At 33.1% G+C, this 24,896-nt stretch overlaps 1 protein-coding gene across 6 annotated transcripts in view; it reads right to left on the bottom strand.

Annotated features, from left to right (window-relative positions):
* The window catches only part of LOC138325504 (F-BAR domain only protein 2-like), a 42,881-nt gene that overhangs the window by 14,519 nt on the left and 3,466 nt on the right, over positions 1–24,896 (bottom strand). For 3 of the 6 annotated variants that reach the window (XM_069271201.1, XM_069271203.1, XM_069271207.1), the window contains exons 4-17: positions 23,621–23,762; positions 23,242–23,313; positions 20,026–20,106; positions 19,843–19,867; positions 18,669–18,748; positions 16,786–16,884; positions 16,348–16,444; positions 14,935–14,958; positions 13,033–13,140; positions 10,841–10,873; positions 2,471–2,540; positions 2,168–2,183; positions 665–773; positions 181–308 (exon numbers count right to left, since the gene is read on the bottom strand). In XM_069271201.1, the coding sequence (XP_069127302.1) occupies positions 181–308; positions 665–773; positions 2,168–2,183; positions 2,471–2,540; positions 10,841–10,873; positions 13,033–13,140; positions 14,935–14,958; positions 16,348–16,444; positions 16,786–16,884; positions 18,669–18,748; positions 19,843–19,867; positions 20,026–20,106; positions 23,242–23,313; positions 23,621–23,762 (1,084 nt within the window). The remainder of the gene's footprint in view (positions 1–180; positions 309–664; positions 774–2,167; positions 2,184–2,470; positions 2,541–10,840; positions 10,874–13,032; positions 13,141–14,934; positions 14,959–16,347; positions 16,445–16,785; positions 16,885–18,668; positions 18,749–19,842; positions 19,868–20,025; positions 20,107–23,241; positions 23,314–23,620; positions 23,763–24,896) is intronic. The other 3 variants (XM_069271204.1, XM_069271202.1, XM_069271206.1) reach the window with 3 other exon arrangements.

Genomic DNA, 24,896 nt, shown 5'->3' with positions numbered 1-24,896 from the left:
AAGGTAATCAGAATTGACATTTACATTCTTAAATTGTGAATTAACTTCTCATGAACAACAGTAGACACTGCTTTGAATTAGTATGATGCTTGAGCATGTTCTTGTGTGTTATGTAATGGTGATATCAATAAATTTTTTGGTCTGATAAAACATACATGGAAATAAACCTATAATACATACAGCTACAGGGGAAAGTCTTAAGGCCTCTACAGAGGCTTTGATGTCCTTCACATTACTGGTGATGGGCGGAGCACCATTGGGGCTGAGCGGTCGAATCTCCACTTTGATTTTCTTTTTGTTGTCATCGTCTGGTAGATAAAGTCAAGCATAAGATAGACAGTAGAAATGGAAAACTACATTCATCCTAGGTATATCTCCTGATTGTGATTTCGTAATCTAAAGTTTCTATAACAACTTTAGAGTGCACACAACAGTAAATTCAACAGTTACCTGAGTCAGTGGTGCTATCACTGAAGTAACAATACAGGAACTTTGAGATACCAAAATGACATTGGTAAAGTACAATTTATTGTCAATAAGTCCCACCTTCCGGTGACATCAGAAAAATCACATCACAATCACCAGAAGGTGGAACTAATCGACGGAAAATCATACTTTACCCATGTCGTTTTCGTATCAAAGAATTGACATATTAGTAACATACCTGAATCGGTGTCGCTGTCGCTGGAGTACCAACTGGTTTTGTCCCCATTGTTTTCCATAGGATCATCAGGACGTATCTGATAGCCCTCATCGTCAATTTCTGGTGTAACCTAGACAACCAAATATAATAACATGTATGTCAAGTAGTTCTAATGAGCCAATTATCTGTTCTCGCATGTGTATCATTATGAAACCCTGTTTATATATTTATAAGGCTTTTCTGACAAAGTATGTACAATATAACTATTCAGTTATGAGACAGTTATACTACAGATACTGGTACAGTAAAACCCCTCTAACTTGAACACGGATTCCTCAAATACCCCCTATTCGTCGAACTGTTGTACGGTCCCGACCGTGTCCCAATGTAACAAAGCCCCGGATAGCTCGAACAGCTATTCATTGAATACCACTTATTCCTCGAACAGAAATATGTCCCAGTTTCATCAAATACATAGAAATTACCTATGTATTCTTTGAACAAGTGTTCGGCACATGATATTTTTTTACCTGTGTCACACCTGACTGCACCGACTGACATGGATAATTGCTGACGATCTTGTGTTCATACAGGTGGCGTGTCATGGCTTGAGGTAATTAAGGGATTAACGATGTCATTATTACCTACCTACACGATGTTTGATGCTAACTTTATTTGAACATATTTTAAAAGAAAAAGCATTAAATTATTCATGTTTCTCTCATAATAATCTTCACTGTAAATATGAAAAAAATACGGAAGTTGTTGATCTGTGTTAATAGAAATAACGCATTGAGAAATGACAAAAGAGGCGGAAAATATTGCTGACGTCCGCCTAATTATATAAGTTCATTTTTAAACAATTCTTTCTTGTTTTCATTCGGCGGCTTATGCAATGTTTTTTATTGAAAGATGTAAACGATATCAAACAATAATATGCAAAATACATTTTATCAGTGCGTTCCGTATCTTTTCCTGTAAAATTGTATTTTGTAACTTTACTCATAACCACATATAACCTAACGTAACGCTTTTACAAAATAGACGTTTCTCATGTCTGTAATTATGCTGGTTAATAACTTTATTGTGAGTATGTATTTTGTAAATGTTTGAAATGATTTGTGATTATTAAATAATAGAAAATGTACTCCTTGTTGAACAATATGGATTGTACATTGGCCTAGATGACAATTGCTTACTCTGCTGTGAATGACAATTGATTTAGGACTTTCTCGAAAGCATTTTCAAAGGCTAAATTTATGTTATACATATTTTTTCACTTGATTTTGCTATCAATAAAACACTTGAATAAAGAAATCCAAAATGCTGAAAGATAGAGAAATAAGAGTGTTATTGCCGTTCATTGTTTGTCATAGTTAGAGACCGGACATTTGACTGTCGATCGTAACCAACCTGGGATGAGTCGAATACCCCGTATTCCTCGAACTATTGACCTGGTCCCCTGCTGTTCGAGTTATAGGGGTTTTACTGTATTTACTTTGTACATTCTAATGTTTAACTTACCCCTTCTTGTGTGTCTCTGCAAAAGAAAAAAAAATTTTCATTCACCATAAATAGGACATTGAAAATGTGGATTTGTTTCCTTCCTAAAAATGAAATCTGATCAGATATATATTACAACCAAAATTTAAGAGTTTGCCACTTTGTACAGCTATGTACGACTCAAAAGTTCCTATGAACTAGCTATAGACATGTGCTTAGTAAAATGAAGTATTGAAGACACTTTGAAACCTAATTAAGTGAAAACAAATTAAAGTACCGGTATGATTGTTATAACAGCCGTTAAGAAGTAGTAATTATACATACACCGATTCTGTGTCCGCTTTATCTTCTTTGTTCTTTTTCTTCTTCTTTTCTTTCTTCTTCTTTAGGAACCCTAAATATAGAAATCATAGCCATTCAGATAGATGGCATCCATCGTTACCTAAGATCTGTAACCAAAACCTTCTATCACATAGATAGCATTAATCTCTTTCTAATCACCTTTACAAATATTACCAAATATTTTATAATTATCACTAAAAATTATAATTAAAATTTCTTTGATATAGATTGATAAATATTTTTATAAACATTACTTAAAATTATAATCAAAATTTCTTTAATATGATTCATAAACATTGAAATTATAACTGTTTTCTTCATATCTGGACTTGAAATATTAGCAATTTATATGAAGATTTATTCAAAATATCTCTTGACCTTAAAGTAATAGCCATTTCAATATGTTGGAAACATTTTCTTTCTATATAAAATGGAGATTTTATCTTATTTTTATAATGATAAGTAGCGACCACGAAACTATCTTCATCGAATATCTCACACATCTAAATGTCAAATGAGAAATATTAATCTAAACTTGATTACAAACCGTTACTTTCTGTTGCTACTGGTTACATACTCTAAATAGAACTATATCTATGTAAGTTATTTAAGCTGATACACACAACGACAACACAAAATCACTCCAAGCAGATTTCCAACTCAAGGAAGGGTCAGATTGAAACACAAACTTTCTGATTATAAAAACTACCAGTATTTATTTCTATTTGTCCACCATCTTTAAAGATTATCTCATCATTAATTGGTTTTACTCTAAATCAAGTTCTACAAGGTGTGCTTAACATGAAATGGAGACCTAAATGCTTTCCTTTTTACATTAGCTTTAATGTATAATCAGACATATATATTTTCAAGTGACACTATTTAGCTAGTATTTTCCATTGCTGTGAATTAGAGATAATATTAAACCATCACTTCCTGAAAATGATGACTTAAATATTGAAATGTTGATAAGTTCCGTCTGCTATACAGGTTTGTTGTACATTAAATTTGGTTAAATACCTTTGATATACCGGTATATATATAAAGTATATTCATGCATAAAATTTGCATTCCAATGTGACCTTTCCTTTCTGAATCTAACAAAATATATGTAATATAATGACCATAACAGAAACACAATCTCCAAAGCAATCCAATGCAAGGCACCAAAGCAAGCTGGTACAATATAGTCAAGACAGGAATAATATGGTACGATAATGTTCCAAAAGGAACAAAGAAAACTGATAAAATATTGTTCCAAACAGGATTGAAAGGAACAAGCTAACACAGGCTTACATCTAATGCGATAGGCTGAAAAGGTTAAGTGATCCAAGGTTGTACAAATCAGAATCCAATCTTCATCTATTATTAAAATCATTCCGCATAATATTAACTGTTATTAGGTCTGCAGGCAAAACTGAATACAATAATCGTGATTAAAACTACAGAGAAATCATGTGTCGTAGAAACGTGCATCATATAGCGTGCAATATACTAATTAAAACTTTGTGTTGAATCAGTAAGCGATAATCAATGAAATTTTTTTACATGTATAATCAAAATCACACATATTTAAGTCATGCAGAGTATGGTAGGGCCATTCTGGTTCTCATCAGGAACGAAACTCCACTGGATGTGAGGAGCCTTAAAATCAGCATCCGAAACACTTCATTAATGTTCAATGGTTGTCAATCCATACAGAGGATTTATCTCCACAAATATCTTCTGTTGCAACTCTCAGAAACCATTTTGTCCAGTGCTGGCCAATGTTGATTATGATACCTCTATTGTTATCAATAATTTCCTACTTACAGCACTAAACAGAACAAGATCTACATTTACTATTTCTGGCGAATTTTTGCATCAAACATTGCTAATTTTCTTCTGAGACTACAATCATTATGGAAATTCAACACCGCCAGTTTTTCAAACTGTGATTTTAAGTTATCCTTGTAGAAATATCCGGGAGATTCCAAGGACATTTGGAATGTTAAGCTAACCATACTTAGACTTAGCTACCTGAACACACCTGCATGTTAAATCTTCATTAATTATCTAATACAGTACAAGGTGTTCTCGCCACACGCTACATCTCCCTACCTACATACCTACAAACCACTGCTGGCCGAACACCATCAATAATGTACAGCAGCTATTTTACACTGATTCCAACGTGACAATAGCCTCCTCATAAACTGCCACTTAACAACTTACACCTACAGTTCAAACTTTTGTAGTTTTCTTCTGAGGTTATAATTCAATTTTCACTTATTGATTTTAGAAAGCTTGGGCAAAAGGGGACATTGTGTCTATGTAAACTACATCCTCAGAATATATTTTGTAATTACAACGTACATGATTTAATTTCCTTCGTACATTTATATATTGTAATAACATAGTTTAATTTCCTCTGTATATAATTATACACTGTATCTTGTAATTACATAGTTTAATTTTACGTACAATGTACATAGTGAAATTATGTGTATGGCACAAACCTAAATTTATCAATTAAAGCATCCTTCAAATTACTTCAACATGCCATACTTTGTAGGATTATTTGTCATAGATACTATAGCAAACTTGGTACCTAAAGCATTAACTTCATGAGACAGTACATACATCAGACAGACTTAAAGGTACCTTAATTACAGGTAACTTACATACTCCATACTTTACTAATAAATGATTTTTTATTAGACCTTTAATTCTTATCTACACTAAACAACTATTCTTATAATGGCAATGTAATGCTAACTCAATAATTTTCTGATGTACTAAATTTTTTGGCCTGTACATGTACATCACACAAGTTTGTTTAAATATGGCGGATGATGACACATAGCTATTGTTTTATATATCCAATAAGAGAACTGCAGAAATATAATTAGTTATCAACAGTGCAGCAACCTTAATCCTATTACCAGTCATAGATATGATATTGATGTGTATGTCTAATAGGTCGACAGATCTGTATACTCATGGTACCTTTTCCAACACATCAAGTAGTTCTTTATAAAGATTAGATTTGGACCTTCCACTGACATGGAGATGAAATGCAATTATGTTTAGGAAATCACCCCACTGGGTTGTGATCAAAAAAGGCCATGAATTGGTGAGTAAATTTTTTACTTTTCTCCTATAAAATATATACAATCATATACATGTATATATTTTTTTAATGTACAGAAGTATGCATGTTAAAATACTACTACTTAGTATTTACTAATATATACCTCATGATGATTTTTGACCCCAGGCTATTGGGCATCTATATTCACCTCCTTTTGAAGTCTAACCTTTCCCAGTAGGGGAAAGTACATTTTTGTTATTCCAGTGTTTATCATGTCGAAATTTGAAAGTTTTAACCTTTGGAGAGTTTACAATGTCAGATGATAGAATAGGTTTGTAAATGTCATAAAATCATGGGGGGAAGTTATCATCATGAAAATTGTCACCAACAAGTCCCAGCAATGATGAATGTTGACAGCTGACTACAAACCATGGTCAGCAAAAACTGTATCGATGACAATGTACAGAAATCAAAATTGAAAATCGTAATGACATGACTGTCATAAATGAACTCATCTTTGACTCAAGCGAATGGAAAAACATCCTGCATAAAGAGTGGTAATGAAACACGTGACAAAACTTCTGCCAATAAATTTGTCAATGACACAGGCAACTGCAAAACTTTTAGCATCTAAGATGGGTATTTGCACATAGGATACTACAACTGTAAACAACAAAACTGTCATTGGCACCCGTATAAAGTGTTTTGCAAACAAGATAGGTGATTACATACACAGTGACACAACTCTTTACAGCAAAACACTCACACACAGTGACACAATCTGTGACATAACTTTCTCTGTCAAGAGAGCTGATATCAAACATGATCACATAACTTTCAACATCGATGGCATATCTGACCAGGTGATATCTGATCATATGATATCTGACCAGGTGATGTCTGATCATGTGATATCTGATCATGTGATATCAGACCATGTAATATCTGATCATGCGATATCAGACCATGTGATATCTGTACATGTTCATGTGATATCTGATCATGACCACATAATCTTCAGTTTCAAAAACTGGTTTGTGATGACAAACAAAGTTACTCGATTTCACATAACAAGACCACAAATGAAAATATGCTATGAAAACTGATCATGTGATATCTGATCATAACCACATAATCTTCAGTTACAAAGACTGGTTTGTGATGACAAACAAAGTTACTCGACCTCACATAACAAGATAACAGATGAGAGATGGTATCACAAATATGCTATGAAAACTGGCTTATTGATAATAATAAAGATAACTGATAATGAAATATAAAATGAGTTGACACTCATAACTGGCCTTAATACACTTAGACACTAATGCAACTACATGTACCTGCTGACACCATCAGAAGTCAAACTATTCTATATATTTACAACTAGCTATAGTTGCTAATAAGCCTGACCTTGAAATGGCCTGTGTACAGATACTAACCGCTGTGCAGCTCTATAGCACTAAATTAGTCTTGAACTGTAAAATAGCTGTGTTATATATCTCCTAAGCATGTGGTAACCCTGAGTATCATTTTAGAATGGAATAGCAAAGCTTCCAATTATAGTATGGCAGAAACTAGGTATTTCATAAAGCAAAAAGGCTCACACGTTAAAAAAATCCATCAAAAGTTGTGAAGCATGCTCTGGTATGCAAAAAATGAAAAAAGTGCAATTTTTTTTTCATTAGTAGCCGTGTTACTGGAGATGTTATGATGACATTTATTTCTAGAGCATATACTGTCCATTCCAAGTGTATTGTCCATCCACCTTCATGCATATTCTGGACCAGATATCACGCATCCCCAGACTTAATATATGCACCATCATGATCCCTAACTGGATATCACCAACCCCAGACTATAGATATATGGAGCATACTGAAAAGCTGCCTTGATAATTCCAGATATCTAAGATAGCCTAAGCATAGGTATCTATCTTCGTTAACCCTATTCCCTAATTCCAGCTTTATTTAAACATAACTGACCTTCTATTCTGTATTTGCATATTACAGAGTTATCTGCCCTTACAGGTAGGTATTGATTGTAATGTCATGTGTTTGCGAGAGTAACATCATACATTTTGGAGAAAACAACGTGAATTGTACTCACAAAATAATGACGTAACAATAGATACCTACCTGCAAAGGAGCTAACTCTGTAGTATGCAAAGACGGAATACAGGACTTCATAGGAGCTAAATATGAACTACTGATACCTTCAGCTTTTTAACACTATCTCTACTGGTATGCTATATGATGTATTCTCATGCTAAAATTGAAATTAACCCATGTTTTTCTACTGGGAATCAATTCATACAAATGATCCTAAATTGGTATTTATTTCTGATCCCTGTGATATATGCCTTTAACTGATATTCCTTACCCAACAAATGTTCTTGAACTGTCTTCCTGATTTCCCCTTATGCCATTGGGCTGCCCTGACCTCTCTATATGTCCTTGAACTGTTTTCCCGACTTCTCCCTAATGACATTGAATGTAAGTGATATCTCTTACCTGCCCTCATGACCTTGAGTTGGTATCCCTAATCTGACTTATGGCCTTGAACTGTCACCTGAACTGTCCTTTAGACCTTGATTTTGTATCTGACCATATTACCTTGATCTGGTATTCTTGACATGACCCTTATCTGGTATCCTTGACCTGACCCTATGACCTTGATCTGGAAACCCAAACCTGCCCCTGCAATCCTGAACTGGCTGATAACCCCAACCAATCAACATGAACTATATAAGTAGTTGTGAAAAGTCTAAAATATCCTTTTTTACCTTTAACCTTAAATCAGTATCCCAAACCTATTTTTATTGCAATTCATAATTGCAAAACCATGCTCATGTTGAAGCAAGTTTCATTATAATAACACACTATATATTGACTTAATATAACCTTGAATACATATATATAATGCCCTGGCCATGCTTCTTTTTCCCGTCATCCATAAATTCCCTCTCCCCAACAACATGTTAGCTCCCTTTACATTGGCGACCACTGTCGTGTCGAGTTAGATCATGCAGACTACATTCAGTATATTACAGCACCAGCAAATTAATTCTACTTATAAAACAACTGGGGTCTACTGTACAATATGGATGGCTGGACAGACACAAGAGCACACATCAACCCACAACAAAATAGAGTTATTACATGTCCTGGATACTCGGAGCTTTACACTGCGACTGAGAGGACCCGGTTGGTCGGACAAGACCGGACTGGGACTCCCACTGGAGTCTGGAAGGAGACAATCAGGGAAAAAAAAACACATGTCAATTCTGTTACAGAAAAACTCACTCAACTTCTGCTCATATATATTTGTAGTGGATACATGTCAGCTATTCTGTCTTTATTCTTAATAAATTTGCTGAACTTTCTTTCTCATTTACACACAAACGTTTGCTTATATTCCAATTGATCTTGATTGTGAAACCAATCTTCGACAAAAGCAGAAATATTTGGCTAAACTTACCAGTATGTCATTGTTACAATAAATTGTCACATTATTAGAAAAAAATCAAAATACTGAAAATCTTTATCAATATATCAAATCAAAATACTGAAAATCTTTTATCAATACATCTAATTAAATACTGAAAATCTTCATCAATACATCTAATTAAAATCTGATAATCAAATACATCTAATTAAAATACTGAAAATCTTCATCAATACATCTAATTAAAATACTGAAAATTCATCAATACATCTTAATTCATATTGAAGCAAGTTTCATTATAATAACACACTATATATTGACTTAATATAACATTGAATACATATATATATAATGCCCTGGCCATGCTTCTTTTTCCCGTCATCCATAAATTCCCTCTCCCCAACAACATGTTAGCTCCCTTTACATTGGCGACCACTGTCGTGTCGAGTTAGATCATGCAGACTACATTCAGTATATTACAGCACCAGCAAATTAATTCTACTTATAAAACAACTGGGGTCTACTGTACAATATGGATGGCTGGACAGACACAAGAGCACACATCAACCCACAACAAAATAGAGTTATTACATGTCCTGGATACTCGGAGCTTTACACTGCGACTGAGAGGACCCGGTTGGTCGGACAAGACCGGACTGGGACTCCCACTGGAGTCTGGAAGGAGACAATCAGGGAAAAAAAACACATGTCAATTCTGTTACAGAAAAACTCACTCAACTTCTGCTCATATATATTTGTAGTGGATACATGTCAGCTATTCTGTCTTTATTCTTATTAAATTTGCTGAACTTTCTTTCTCATTTACACACAAACGTTTGCTTATATTCCAATTGATCTTGATTGTGAAACCAATCTTCGACAAAAGCAGAAATATTTGGCTAAACTTACCAGTATGTCATTGTTACAATAAATTGTCACATTATTAGAAAAAAATCAAAATACTGAAAATCTTTATCAATATATCAAATCAAAATACTGAAAATCTTTTATCAATACATCTAATTAAAATACTGAAAATCTTCATCAATACATCTAATTAAAATACTGAAAATCTTCATCAATACATCTAATTAAAATACTGAAAATCTTTATCAATACATCTAATTAAAATACTGAAAATCTTTATCAATACATCTAATAAAAATACTGAAAGTCTTTATGAATATATCTCATCAAAATACTGAAAATATTTATCAACGTATCTAATTAAAAATTTCTCTTTCATTTGCAGTAGATCTAGATTTAGTTAATTATTTTTCCAGCAATATGAAAATTTACATAAAAAGGATTACTTTAAAAATATTTATAGTAATAAAAATTCCCATTTAATGTTGTAGAAATGAAATTTAACCATTGAAAATTCAGCACAAAATGGGAATTATCTATAATTAATCAGAAAAATTCACTATCTAGAGTACATTATAAGTAATATTAATCAACGATAGAAAAAGTCAGAAAAATAAAAGTAAAAGTTAAAAACTGAGATCGATTCCATCAAAGGTATATTATGTAACATGATGATGAATACTAAAATCCTGTAATATCGTATATATTTTTTTTCTGATGCTACACGAGTACTAGTGATGCTGACAGGTTTTTTATGCAGGCTGTTTATAGTGATGGGTTGGGGGATGGTATTCATTGTCAATGGCAAAACAGTGCAATTATCTATTTCATGTTTCTTCATTTATAGCAATCGTTTGGAAAAGTGCATGCATCATGTGGAATCATGATATTGTAAGACTCATCTATGGTAGATATTTATAGGTATATAAAATTATGAACAATGGTGGTGTATAAAATTGAAGGCGTACATGAACGATGAGCTTTAGAAGCAGAAGAAGAATCTGAAAAGAAAAGAAAAACCTATAACAGTCATCCCTTTGATTAATATTAAACAGCAACTCATGTTATCATGTTAGATATAGACCTATCATAGTGCTGAATATCCCTGGGATCACTTATAGGTAGATATTTTACACAAATATACTGTCTCAAGTTTACACCTGTGTAATACCTGTGATTAGTTTATAAACTGTGTAACACCTGTGATTAGTTTATACCTGTATATATATATTTACAGGTAGATATTTTATACCTTTATACCTAGTACTGTCTTCAGCCTATAACACCTGTCTTTAGAGTTTATACTTGTATACTTAATACCTGTAATCAAGTTATACTTGTATACAGGTACCTGGTAAATATTTTATACCTATATATCTGGTACTGTCTTCAGCCTATAACACCTGTCTTTAGAGTTTATACCTGTATACTTAATACCTGTAATCAAGTTATACTTGTATACAGGTACCTGGTAAATATTTTATACCTGTATATCTGGTACTGTCTTCAGCCTATAACACCTGTCTTTAGAGTTTATACCTGTATACTTAATACCTGTAATCAAGTTATACTTGTATACAGGTACCTGGTAAATATTTTATACCTGTATATCTGGTACTGTCTTCAGCCTATAACACCTGTCTTTAGAGTTTATACCTGTATACTTAATACCTGTAATCAAGTTATACTGTATACAGTACCTGGTAAATATTTATACGTAATCGCTGTCTTCAGCCTATAACACCTGTCTTTAGAGTTTATACCTGTATACTTAATACCTGTAATCAAGTTATACTTGTATACAGGTACCTGGTAAATATTTTATACCTGTATATCTGGTACTGTCTTCAGCCTATAACACCTGTCTTTAGAGTTTATACTTGTATACTTAATACTTGTAATCAAGTTATACTTGTATACAGGTACCTGGTAAATATTTTATACCTGTATATCTGGTACTGTCTTCAGCCTCTAACACCTGTCTTTAGAGTTTATACCTGTATACTTAATACCTGTAATCAAGTTATACTTGTATACAGGTACCTGGTAAATATTTTATACCTGTATATCTGGTACTGTCTTCAGCCTATAACACCTGTCTTTAGACTTTATATCTGCATATTTAATACCTGTTATCAAGATATACTTGATAGGGTATAGGCTACACACAGTGAATAGACAGTTCACAGAGTTGGTCACCAAATGTGGCACATTAGTATTTTTTTTTTAAATTTCTGTTCCATTTAAATTTCTGATCGATATACTTGAGAATATAGCATCTAGCAGTTATTACTAGGCACATAACACCCATTACTTATACTGAGGAATTGAATGGTCAGCATTTTGGTCAGTGAATCAGCTGACCAGATCCCCATTCCATGCTGTGATGTTAGTTAACTATTCAGCGTAGTCATTAGTATGCAGTTTAGATACCTGGGTGATTTGTGATTATGTTATCAAAATCTAGCTACATATACCCTAATGCCTACACTTTGCTTTGTGCAGTTTTTTTTTTTTTAAATTTCTTAAAATCTTTTGATATATGTAAACTTTTGGAGGTGTAACAAGGAAACAGATATATTCTATGAAAAAAAGAGTAAATTAAGAAACGAAAAAAATTGGGAAATTTTGGAAAAATCTATCATTTCTACAAAGTTGATAGGTTTGTACTACACACAAAATCACCACTAAATGTTAGACATTCTCAGTTGTTCTCTCAAAGCTGTCGCAGTTTCATTTTTTCATAATCAAGAATAATTTTGTAGGTTTAATAAAATAATGTAACAACTCTTTTCTATCATATTCAAACATGGAACGTTCAATGAGATGCTGTAATAAATTTTTCAAACAGATTAACCATTGAATTTTTCATCTGATTTGGTAATAAATTTATCATCAGATTTCATACTGAATTACCATCAAATTCATTAATAATTTTTTTCACATTCAGATTTTCAGTCAGATTTAATTAAGAATATTCCATCAGATTCAGTAATTAATTTAGAGATTGAGCTTTGAACAAAGAACATCTGAGTTTAATACATTGGTTTGTAACACCCATACCACCTGTATAACTATAATATAGTCATTAATATGTATATGCCACTTATGAAGCGGAAACAAAAACAGGAAATGTTAGTGTTTATATATAATATCTCACCTTGTCCCCGCTTCTCAGAGAAACTCTCACGTTTGTCGTTAGGTTCAGGTGACATAGGGCGTGGAGCAGGCAGACTCGACAGATCTGGTTCTACAAACTCTATTGGACCTAAAGTACACAAATATAGGATATATAATAACAATAAAATTTATACATAATAAATGAACTGTTGGACTCAATATCTGGCCATAATTTTCGTTTAATAAAAACCCTTACCTGATTTTTATATATTTTGCCATTTAATCAAACCTTACCTGATTTTTATATATTTTCCAATATTGATATTTTTCAGCTTCAATTTCATATTTGAGATTTAATCAACAGTCAGTTTGACTTTATCTAAATACTGCAGTAAAATATTGGCCACCTATATATATCTAAATGATAGAACCCAACAAAATCTACTAAGGTAGCTTCCAGCCAATGCTCTGTGGGACAAAGCCAAATAATAGGCAGAGTCATGTGGGTGATGAACCAGAAACTTAAAACTAAACACTACTACGTTAGGATTCCAGGACACTCAGACCCTCACCAAAAGCTCCAAGTATGGCAGTGCAAGAGGATGAGGAATCTTGTACTAAAGGTGTTTTGTTTTTACTCATATGCAGAATAGCAATCCATGCTAAAGCAAACTCCTTGAAATAAAAAACTGAAATGTTCTTTTTTACAACAGATGTTGTATAAATGTACAAATCTGTTCAGTTTTCTGCATGGTATACTATATACATCTAGAATGTATCAAATAATTGCATAAACCACTTTTTCACTTAAATCTAAGTTTTCTTTATATGGGACATCATAACCTCCTGCAATTTACTTTTGATGAAATATATGCAGAACGCGGGTTACAACTAATAGAACAGTTCTGTTTGGGTTTACATTTCAATTCAATGACAATTTATGGCATTTGAAAAATTGTACAATTTATCAGAGCAACAGATCCTCTGACCACATCTAAGAAGCCATAGCACTAAACACACATTAACTAGGTCTAAACTATATCACTAAGAAATCACAGAGAAAGCAAGCAGATGTTTGTAAAAATAATGAGTAGTATCATGCGCAAATAACATTTCAAACATTACTAAAAGTACCATAATCTACATGTATGAAATTAAGATGTTACAAAAGTTTGTAATGTTATGCATCTTGCTACAACGACATGAAGTCCTAGCAATAGAACATCTGATCCCAATCAAGGAGTATAGAGATTTATTCATCGATGTAACCCTAAAACTAAAGAGATATACCTACCATGTTTCACTTCAAATTGTTGATGATTAACAAACAAAAAATAATGAGGAGAGTGAGTAGAAGAGACAGTGTAACATACAAAACCAAAACAATCCTTTGCTAGAGTGAAAATGATTATAGTTTTGCATCCTCCGTGCCTTTGTTGTCACTGCACTATACTACTGGTCATGTCCTCACTTGATTGGAAAAATTTTTAGGTCAAATTTTTTGGGAAAAAATAGTAAATTGGAAAAGCAAATGTTATGGAACAAAATTTATGTTGTGAAAATAGGCTAAAAATGGAATAAATTCATTTGTAATTTAAACTAATTATCATCCCTTGAAAGCTCCTAAAATCCCATAAATTCAAAAGTAATACATGAACGACAAAATAATATCAAGTCAATACTTGAATAAAATGTCTTTTTGTATCTCTAGGAACTTGAACCTGATTCACTAATGCCTTTCTATAATCTTAATAACATTTAATCTATAGAAATTTGGTGGCAACATATGAACCAACACCATATAGAATTTTTAAAATAAGTTGTTATGCAAAGTTTGCAGCCAAACAATGACGGACAAAGTTTATTTGGCACATGGGGTGAGGTGAATTCTTAATATACAACAATCAATCAACACCACAACTAGGATTAGGGTAACATATACCTGTATATTCCCAACAACGCACGACTAACGAGGAAGAGAAAGTGGAACATGTTGTCAAAATATCACAAACACATATCTTAATACAGATTCATAAATACATATATATCCCTATGTAATCAGAAAATTGAATTTTTTCTTCTTAAAAATGATTCTACAATATTAAGAAAGCTTAAGAAACAAACAGAGAAAAAACATGATGCATAAAAAAGCTATGCTTATTGCAAGTGACATTAGTTTCAGAATTTTCACTAATTTCACAAAGGTGAAAAAAATGGATTTATTTCTTCTTCAAAATGATTCTACAATATTAAGCAAGCTTAAAAACAAACAGAGAAAAAAATTGATGCATATTAAAAGCTATGCTTATTGCGAGTGACATTAGTTTAAGATTTTTCACTAATTTCACAAAGGTGAAATGAAATCTAGAAAAAAGTTCACTTTTAGTCCAATAAATAAAAATAAAAAGACAAAAGTAAGATTTTTAGGAAAAAAAGGAAATGGGAGCCATATCTGTGAATAATGTGGAGACACATTTATCGACACTATATTCAAAGTTGAAATAATCTTACAGTTAACACAGTTTAGAGTTTGATGGCATCAGTAGACAAAACAAGGCAATTCATTGGTAACTTCATGAGGCATAATATGGCTTGAAAAAATAACACAGTGGAATTGAAACTTTGACTAGAGTTTGGCCAGATGGACATGGATTTATAAAGTAAAAAAAGAAGAAGAGATAAATACAACTTTAACGTTCAATCAGTGACACTTATGAGGAAACAGAGGCAAAAGCTTGAAAGCAAAGAAACTTTCCCGTATTACTGGCCCTGATCTTCGTTTGGTTAATTCACTTCTGCACAATACTGAGTTAATATTGGAGTCTCAACCACAGGGGTTTGTCACAGTATACAAAGGTGTGTGTGCGTCTTATTACAATAATATTATAATATAATGGTAAGACCCCCACCTTCCTTTGTATATTGTAACAGTCCCCTGTGGTTTAAACAAACCCATTAACTTTCTGACAGGAGACAAACTTTCGATGTTTAGTCAAGAATTGCCTAAAGGGTATAAACATTTCCCATACTGAACTTACACTACTACCCTATTAGTAATTAATATTTCTAAGACTCAAATCTTTCTGATTTTCTTACTTGTACTAAGAGACAAAACAAAATATTGTACAATAAATTAATAAGGCAGTTTTTGTCAGCTAACAAGTGAACAACCACTTTATTGTTAAGAATCCAATACTTTTTTCTGTGATTGAGCAACCGATTATTATTCAAACTTTCAATCTGCTTCAAAGCAGAAGTGGTATTAACAATATTGTTCTTATTTTGATTTGTACCACAGATATTTCACTGGAATGTTTCTAACATTACAGATGAATGTAAGATAAAAGATTTTTACCTGGTTTTTCTGTCCCAGTTTTTTTGGAAGCAATAAAATTTTCTAGTAATTTCTGTACAGATAATTCATCACAGCTTGCTTTGAATTCTTTGTGAACCTGAAAAGTATTAAAATCAAGTGGTTTTGTATTTCTTTGCAATGAATGGAACTAAAATACTGATCTTTAATCTTAACTTTCGATCATATTCTGGCTCATGATATTAATCAAGATCGATATTGACTTTTCACAATATACATGATAGTATGGCAAGGTTTAATGGTAAACTCATCAGTACTTTCTTCCTTTCCTCAGCTTCATACAACATTCATTTTTACATAACAGAAACATCTCAAAACAAGAAATATATAGAAATTCAAATTATACATACAACATTTTTGTAAAATTCTAATTGTGCTGAGCTTTGTACATTTACAATTAATACAATATATGAACCTTACCTGGCCTATCAATGCATGCTCATTTTCCCAGGCTTTGGCATAGGTATCAATAAAATCTTTCATCTGACATATATGTTCTTCCTGTAGTTCTTGGAAGTGCTGAAACACACAAATTACCAGCATTATAGCACCAACAACAAAACCTTCATAACAATGCATGATTTGGTGTCTTGTCTTTTTCTTTAAAAAATTCTTAATAGTTTTGTGTAATTTGAATCTTTACACTTAACTGGTATCACAGGGGAGATAACTTAAAGTTTGGAGTCAGGATACATAACTAACAGTTTTGAGTATTAGGGGAGATGACCAAGAAAAACATGGGAGAAAACCCATAGTTTAGATATGCAGGGGAAATAACTCACAGTTCGGAGTATCATTAGTTAAGCAATTAATAGGTTTGGAGTCTCAAGGGAGATAACATATTGTCAAATAGAAGTGTTAATCTTTTATTTGAAATTTCAATCGAGACGGATCATTTCATTTTGATAAGTTATATAAAATTGTTCAACCACAAAACAAGAGATCCCAGAGGGATCTTTGCGCCCACCACAGAATGATCTATGTTAGGCAATGGAAAGAGGGATCTTTTCCCTGTTTTTCAAACTTTTTCAAACATATATACAACATATGAAATTTAAGACAGATCGCTTTATAACTTTCTGAGAAACAGCGTTAAAATCCAAGATGGCGGCCGGTTGGCTATCTTGTTGATCGAACTGTCCCAAAGGTACTATGAACAACTAGGGCCCAATTGGAACCTACACATGAAATTTGAGAGATATCCCTTCAGTGATTTCTGAAAAATAATGATAACTATCAAAATCCAAGATGGCGGCCTCTTGGCCATCTTGTTGACTAATCTGTTACCAAATGCAATATGCAAAATAAGGGCCCTAGGGGAACCTATATATGAAATTTGAGACATATCCCTTTAGTTCTTTCTGAGAAATAGCAGTAACAAACTCTTACTATCAAAATCAAAGATGGCTGCCAGGTGGTCATCTTGTTGACCGATAAGTCCCATTATGCAATATGCACAACAAGGGCCCTAGGGGAACATACAGGCAAAATCTGAGAATGATCCCTTCAGTACTATCTGAGAAATAGTGGTAACAAACTTAAATTATCTAAATCCAAGATGGCCACCAGTCTGCTATCTTGTTGACCGATCAGTCTCAAATTGCAATATGCACAACTAGGGCCCTAGGGGAACCTGCATGTAAAAATTTGAGAAAGAGCCCTTCAGTACTTTGTGAGCAATAGCAGTAACAAACTTTAACTATCAAATCTAATATGGCTGCCTGGCGGCCATCTTATTGACCGATCAGTCCCAAAATGAAATATGCACAACTAAGGTCCTAGGGGAACCTTCATATGGAATTTGAGAAAGATCCCTTCAGTACTTTCTGAGAAATAGTGGTAACAAACTTTAACAATCAAAATCAAAATGGTCATCTTTTCCACCGATCGGTCTCAAAATGGACTATGCACAATAAGGGTCCTAGGGGAACCTGCAAAATGAAATTTGAGAAAGATCCCTTCAGTGCTTTGTGAGAAATAGCAGTAACAAACTTTGACTATCAAAATCCAAGATGTCTGCCATTCAGCCATCTTGTTGACCCATCAGTCCCATAATGCAATATGCACAATTAGGATCCTAGGGGAACCTACATATGAAATTTGAAAAAGATCCTTTTAGCACTTTCTGACAAATAGCGGTAACAAGAATTGTTAACGGACGGACGGACGGACGACCGACCAAGGACGAAAGGTGGTTTGAATAGTTGATGATGATGATCCGATGATGGTGGGCTAAAAAAACTATGTAAAAATATCAACGAATAATTAAATAGGACAATAAGCTTTCTTTTCTATCCACTTACCTTACAAGAGCCCAACATTTTGGTTTCAAATTCATTTCTAACTGTTGCATATTTATCCACTAAATTTCTATAGTCGTCACCTGTAACAGGAAGGTTTAGCATTAGTTACCAGGTATAACAATGTTGGTGTTGAGAATGTGCTTAATTTCTATGTCATGTTTTAATTAGATCTAACAGGATCACTTGGACCACAGATCATCCCATTTCTAGTCATACACACTGGTGTACTTCATATAACCAAGTCATCAAACGGACATAATAGCTAGTTTAATATTTTCAAGAATGTTGTCTCTTAAACACACATATAACAGAGAGTCACTTGCCAGCACATTTTAAATGCATATTGCATCTATAAATTTTTATTTTTAATACCGTATTTTCCCTATTAAGAGCGCCTCCTCTAATAAGGGCGCCCCCACGTTTTTTGCTGAAAAAAATCAGCTAATTTCATACAATTTTTGTGCCAGATTGTGACGATTTGTCTTTGCAGACGCTAATAAAATACTGTTTCACATCAATCTGATGCTTAACAGATATCCGATCAGCTATAAATGTATTGCACTGGGTAACTTAGGACATCTTTGCCAAGTGTTTACACATAGAAACAGCGAGAATTCCATATTCAAAACAAAACGTGTCACTTGAATGCCCCACACACGTGTATGGATGAAGACTAACTGGCAACAACATTTTAGCGATGTCTATACAGGTTTTATGAATACTTACTGTATGTCTATGATAAAGGTTACTAAATAACAGGCATGTTATCATTTCTAAGCATTTAATTGTGTGCTCTCTTGTCGGTATTTCCCATCTGCCACAAAACGAAAGTAGCGATCGAAAGCACCGTCCGCCATTTTGTGTACGCATGGTAAACAAACAGGCTAGCATAAAATGCCAAAATTCCGTGAAACATACATATTTAACCAATGTTTAATACTTCTGGTGCAAACATTTCTTCATAATTATGTAATTTCAATACTTACTTGACTTCAAAACGTAATTTGGCTATAGTAAGTTTCAGAAAAATACGAAACTAAAAGCAAGATGACTATAGTCTGTTTCAGAAAAAAACATCTAAAAATGGTCTCAAATAACGGCGCCCCCCTAGGCCATTTACCCGCGCCCGGCGCCCTCATTAGGGAAAATACGGTAAATGTATTTTGATACTTACTAGCTTTTTTACATTTAATTTCCGCCTGCAAAAGAAAGAATACCAAAATTGAGTAACATTGAATACAAGAAACTTGACTGAATATGTCAAAATTTCTCTTATTTCAGAAACAATTCATTAAAAAGCTTTCCATCATTAGTAATATTAATGTTCAAAATGCATTCATCAGAAGCGAATATTTACCTTTTCCATGTCTTTTGCAGAAGCAGATTCTCTCTTTAGTCTCTCCCGTTCTAAACATCGTGTATGGTATAATTCTTTAGCCTACAGAGTGAAAGCAGTCTCAATTTAACAACTTCTCTTACAGTTAACAACACAACTAAAAATGGAACATGAGATCCCACAGGGATCTTGACGCCCACAAAAGACTGATTTATATCTGACAATTGTCAGATGGATCTTTTCCCTACTTTTCAAACTTTAACTATCAAATTCCAAGATGGCGGCCTACCAGTCATCTTGTTGACCGATCGGTCCCAAAATAGAATATGCACAACTAGGGCCCAAAAAGAACCTACATAGGGAATATGAGACAGATCCTTGCAGTACTTTTGGTGAGGTAACAAACTTCAACTATCGAAATTCAAGATGGCAACCAGTCAGCAAACTTGTTGACCAATTGGTCCCAAAAGTCTAGGGCCCTAGGGGAACCTACAGATGAAATTTGAGAATGATCTCTTCAATACTTTCTGAGAAAGAACAATAACAAACTTTTGATGGTTTAAGCCCGGCGGCTATCTTGTTGAACGATCAGTCCCAAAATGCAATATGCATAACAAGAAGATCTCTTCAGCACTTTCCGAGAAATAGCAATAAAAAGAATTATTAAAGGACGGACGGAAGGAGGACCGACCATGAATGAATGGCGATTTGAATAGTCCACCATCTGATGATGGTGGGCTAAAATCAGAAAATACTGTGGACCATCAATAAACCAGACACCTGCATCCCCAGCCAAAAATGTCTGGAATGTAAATTATTATAAATCAATAAACCCTAGAAGGCTATAGAAAAGAACATAAATATAGAAACAATAGTATGAAATACATTTTGTAAACATTTCTAACCCCCTCCCCCCACCCCAACATTTACCTTCTGCTATCCCTGAAAAAAAAAATATGAAAGACTCATTTCTTTGAACGTTGTAGCTGTCACAGTGTTCTGGGCAATAGGTTATGCTAGATGTATGCAAGTTTTCTTGTATGTTTCCAGTCTGTACTTTAAGATATTTTATTAGGCAGAGATTTGTTTTACTAGGAGACTTACTTTTCCAGACTGTACCTCTTAAGATATTTTATTAGGCAGAGATTTGTTTTACTAGGAGGAGACTTACTTTTTCCAGTCTGTACGTTAAGATATTTTATTAGGCAGAGATTTGTTTTACTAGGAGGAGACTTACTTTTTCCAGTCTGTACCTTAAGATATTTTATTAGGCAGAGATTTGTTTTACTAGGAGGAGACTTACTTTCCAGTCTTGACCTTAAGATATTTTATTAGACAGAGATTTGTTTTACTAGGAGGAGACTTACTTTCCAGTCTTGACCTTAAGATATTTTATTAGGCAGAGATTTGTTTTAGTAGGAGGAGACTTACTTTCCAGTCTGTACCTTAAGATATTTTATAAGACATAGATTTGTTTTTCTAGGAGGAGACTTACTTATTCCAGTCTGTACCTTAAGATATTTTATTAGACAGAGATTTGTTTTAGTAGAAGGAGACTTACTTTTCAGTCTGTACCTTACGATATTTTATTAGGCAGAGATTTGTTTTACTAGGAGGAGACTTACTTTTCCAGTCTGTAACTTAAGATATTTTATTAGACAGAGATTTGTTTTAGTAGGAGGAGACTTACTTTCCAGTCTGTACCTTAAGATATTTTATTAGGCAGAGATTTGTTTTAGTAGGAGACCTACTTTTCCAGTCTGTACCTCTTAAGATATTTTATTAGACAGAGATTTGTTTTAGTAGGAGGAGACTTTACTTTCCAGTCTGTACCTTAAGATATTTTATTAGGTAGAGATTTGTTTTACTAGGAGGAGACTTACTTTTCCAGTCTGTAACTTAAGATATTTTATTAGACAGAGATTTGTTTTAGTAGGAGGAGACTTACTTTCCAGTCTGTACCTTAAGATATTTTATTAGGCAGAGATTTGTTTTAGTAGGAGACCTACTTTTCCAGTCTGTACCTCTTAAGATATTTTATTAGACAGAGATTTGTTTTAGTAGGAGGAGACTTACTTTCCAGTCTGTACCTTAAGATATTTTATTAGGTAGAGATTTGTTTTACTAGGAGGAGACTTACTTTTCCAGTCTGTAACTTAAGATATTTTATTAGACAGAGATTTGTTTTAGTAGGAGGAGACTTACTTTCCAGTCTGTACCTTAAGATATTTTATTAGGCAGAGATTTGTTTTAGTAGGAGACCTACTTTTCCAGTCTGTACCTCTTAAGATATTTTATTAGACAGAGATTTGTTTTAGTAGGAGGAGACTTACTTTCCAGTCTGTACCTTAAGATATTTTATTAGGCAGAGATTTGTTTTACTAGGAGGAGACTTACTTTTCCAGTCTGTACCTTAAGATATTTTATTAGACAGAGATTTGTTTTACTAGGAGGAGACTTACTTTCCAGTCTGTACCTTAAGATATTTTATAAGACATAGATTTGTTTTTCTAGGAGGAGACTTACTTATTCCAGTCTGTACCTTAAGATATTTTATTAGACAGAGATTTGTTTTAGTAGGAGGAGACTTACTTTTCAGTCTGTACCTTACAATATTTTATTAGGCAGAGATTTGTTTTACTAGGAGGAGACTTACTTTTCCAGTCTGTAACTTAAGATATTTTATTAGACAGAGATTTGTTTTAGTAGGAGGAGACTTACTTTCCAGTCTGTACCTTAAGATATTTTATTAGGCAGAGATTTGTTTTAGTAGGAGACCTACTTTTCCAGTCTTTACCTCTTAAGATATTTTATTAGACAGAGATTTGTTTTAGTAGGAGGAGACTTACTTTCCAGTCTGTACCTTAAGATATTTTATTAGGCAGAGATTTGTTTTACTAGGAGGAGACTTACTTTTCCAGTCTGTACCTTAAGATATTTTATTAGACAGAGATTTGTTTTACTAGGAGGAGACTTACTTTCCAGTCTGTACCTTACGATATTTTATTAGACAGAGATTTGTTTAACTAGGAGGAGACTTACTTTTCCAGTCTGTAGCTTAAGACATTTTATAAGGAAGAGATTTGTTTTACTAGGAGGAGACTTACTTTTCCAGTCTGTAACTTAAGATATTTTATAAGGCAGAGATTTGTTTTACTAGAAGGAGACTTACTTTTCCAGTCTGTACCTTAAGACATTTTATTAGGCAGAGATTTGTTTTACTTGGAGAAGACTTACTTTATGTAATGAAGTTGTGGTTTGCTGTATGGAATGAACTATTTCTTGTGTTCCTGACTCGCTCTCTTTCATCTGAAAATACAAGTATCAAAATGGAATTTAAAACATGGTTAGGTTAAAGCAAATATCATTTATCGATCTTAATGGCTGATTAAAACTCCATTCAATTGGAATGCCTATTCTAATGTAAGTAAAAATCCAGAAAATCAAATATAACCTTAACACACTTTGATGAACTCCAACCTTCCTCAATTTTGTAGCCCATATAAGTAGTAATATTTCTTAACATATAACAACTACAAAGATAAAGACAACCTTCACTTTTCTATTGCTTGTAGCTGTCTACAATGCTACCCTCTAATTACTTCAGATCACCTACATTTTTGTGTCGTTTGTGCTGGTCTTCATTGTAGCGTGCGACATCCTTTATCAGGTCTGTCCAGCTATGTAACAGTTGAGTGTGAAGGGTGGCCAGTTTCTCTGCTAGTGTCTTCAACACCCCCCAGAATGGGGCAAACGTACTGAAAACCAAAATTATGGATAATGAAATTCAGCAATTAATGTCAGCAGTTGAATGTTTTAATTATCTTAATCTTTTCAAATTAATTAATCAATTAAACATGCACAGTTTATCATAAAATCATACAAATTCTGAACAATTCTTCAGTTAGTATTATTATTAAACTGTGAACAGTCTGCACTTTACCAAATTTAAGCTTTATTATATATCTCTGGCTTTTTAAAACTTTTATTTCAACTGATATACAATATTTATGGTATAAGAAAAATACATAAATAAGATATATACTATAGTAATCAGGTTTACTACATTACTACAGGGCAAAGTGCAATGGTGAGATGTCTAAAGGGAGGTCACTACTTATTGTGGGGTTACCAATGAAAATTGCAATACTTTATTAATAGTAATTAGATTATATAAAGAATGTTAACTTTACATTCAAAAATTTAATACATTTTCTGGTTTACACGTTTATTATACAAATAATGCTTTAATAGTGACTAGAAAAACTCCTATTATACATGTATATGTTTGATTTATTAGTATGTTCAGATTTGTTTCAGTGTTTTTTAATACAATAATAACATGTATGGATATTGATATTATATTATAAAAGGGGCAACAATTCGAAGCTGAAATTATATCAAATATTGACTTTTTTCTCGCTTTTTTTAAAACATGTATAAGAATACTTTCTGGATCCAAACATTTAATTGTGCATCAACGACATCAGTTATCAATTTCACTAATGTCTAATGATATATGGAAGTTAATTAAATCTAAAGTGATGCATAATATACTGGGTTACTAATTAATTAACTGATAGGACTTGCATGTAAGTTACTGTCAAGTACATTGTGCATATTTTTGTTTGTACAGAAAAGGGATTTTTTAAAATATGTACTCATGGATGCCTCCTTTCACTTCCCTGATGAAAAAAATATTTTCACAAAATAAAACATGATCTTGTACATTCTCAAAAAGTGAATTGCATGGTCAAGATTGCAGAAGCCACTCATTCGAATTGAAATGTTCAAGAAAATCATCTTGGTATGACTTTTGTATGCAAGAAAACTGAATCAATCCTCCATGCATATATTATAAACTCAACTTTAGCCTAAGCATTGAACTATGG

This window comes from Argopecten irradians, chromosome 6 (genome assembly GCF_041381155.1).
Source record: "Argopecten irradians isolate NY chromosome 6, Ai_NY, whole genome shotgun sequence".
Classification (NCBI taxonomy): Eukaryota; Metazoa; Mollusca; class Bivalvia; order Pectinida; family Pectinidae; genus Argopecten; species Argopecten irradians.
Note: the sequence above shows the minus strand (reverse complement) of the source record. Positions and strands in the feature narration are given on the sequence as shown.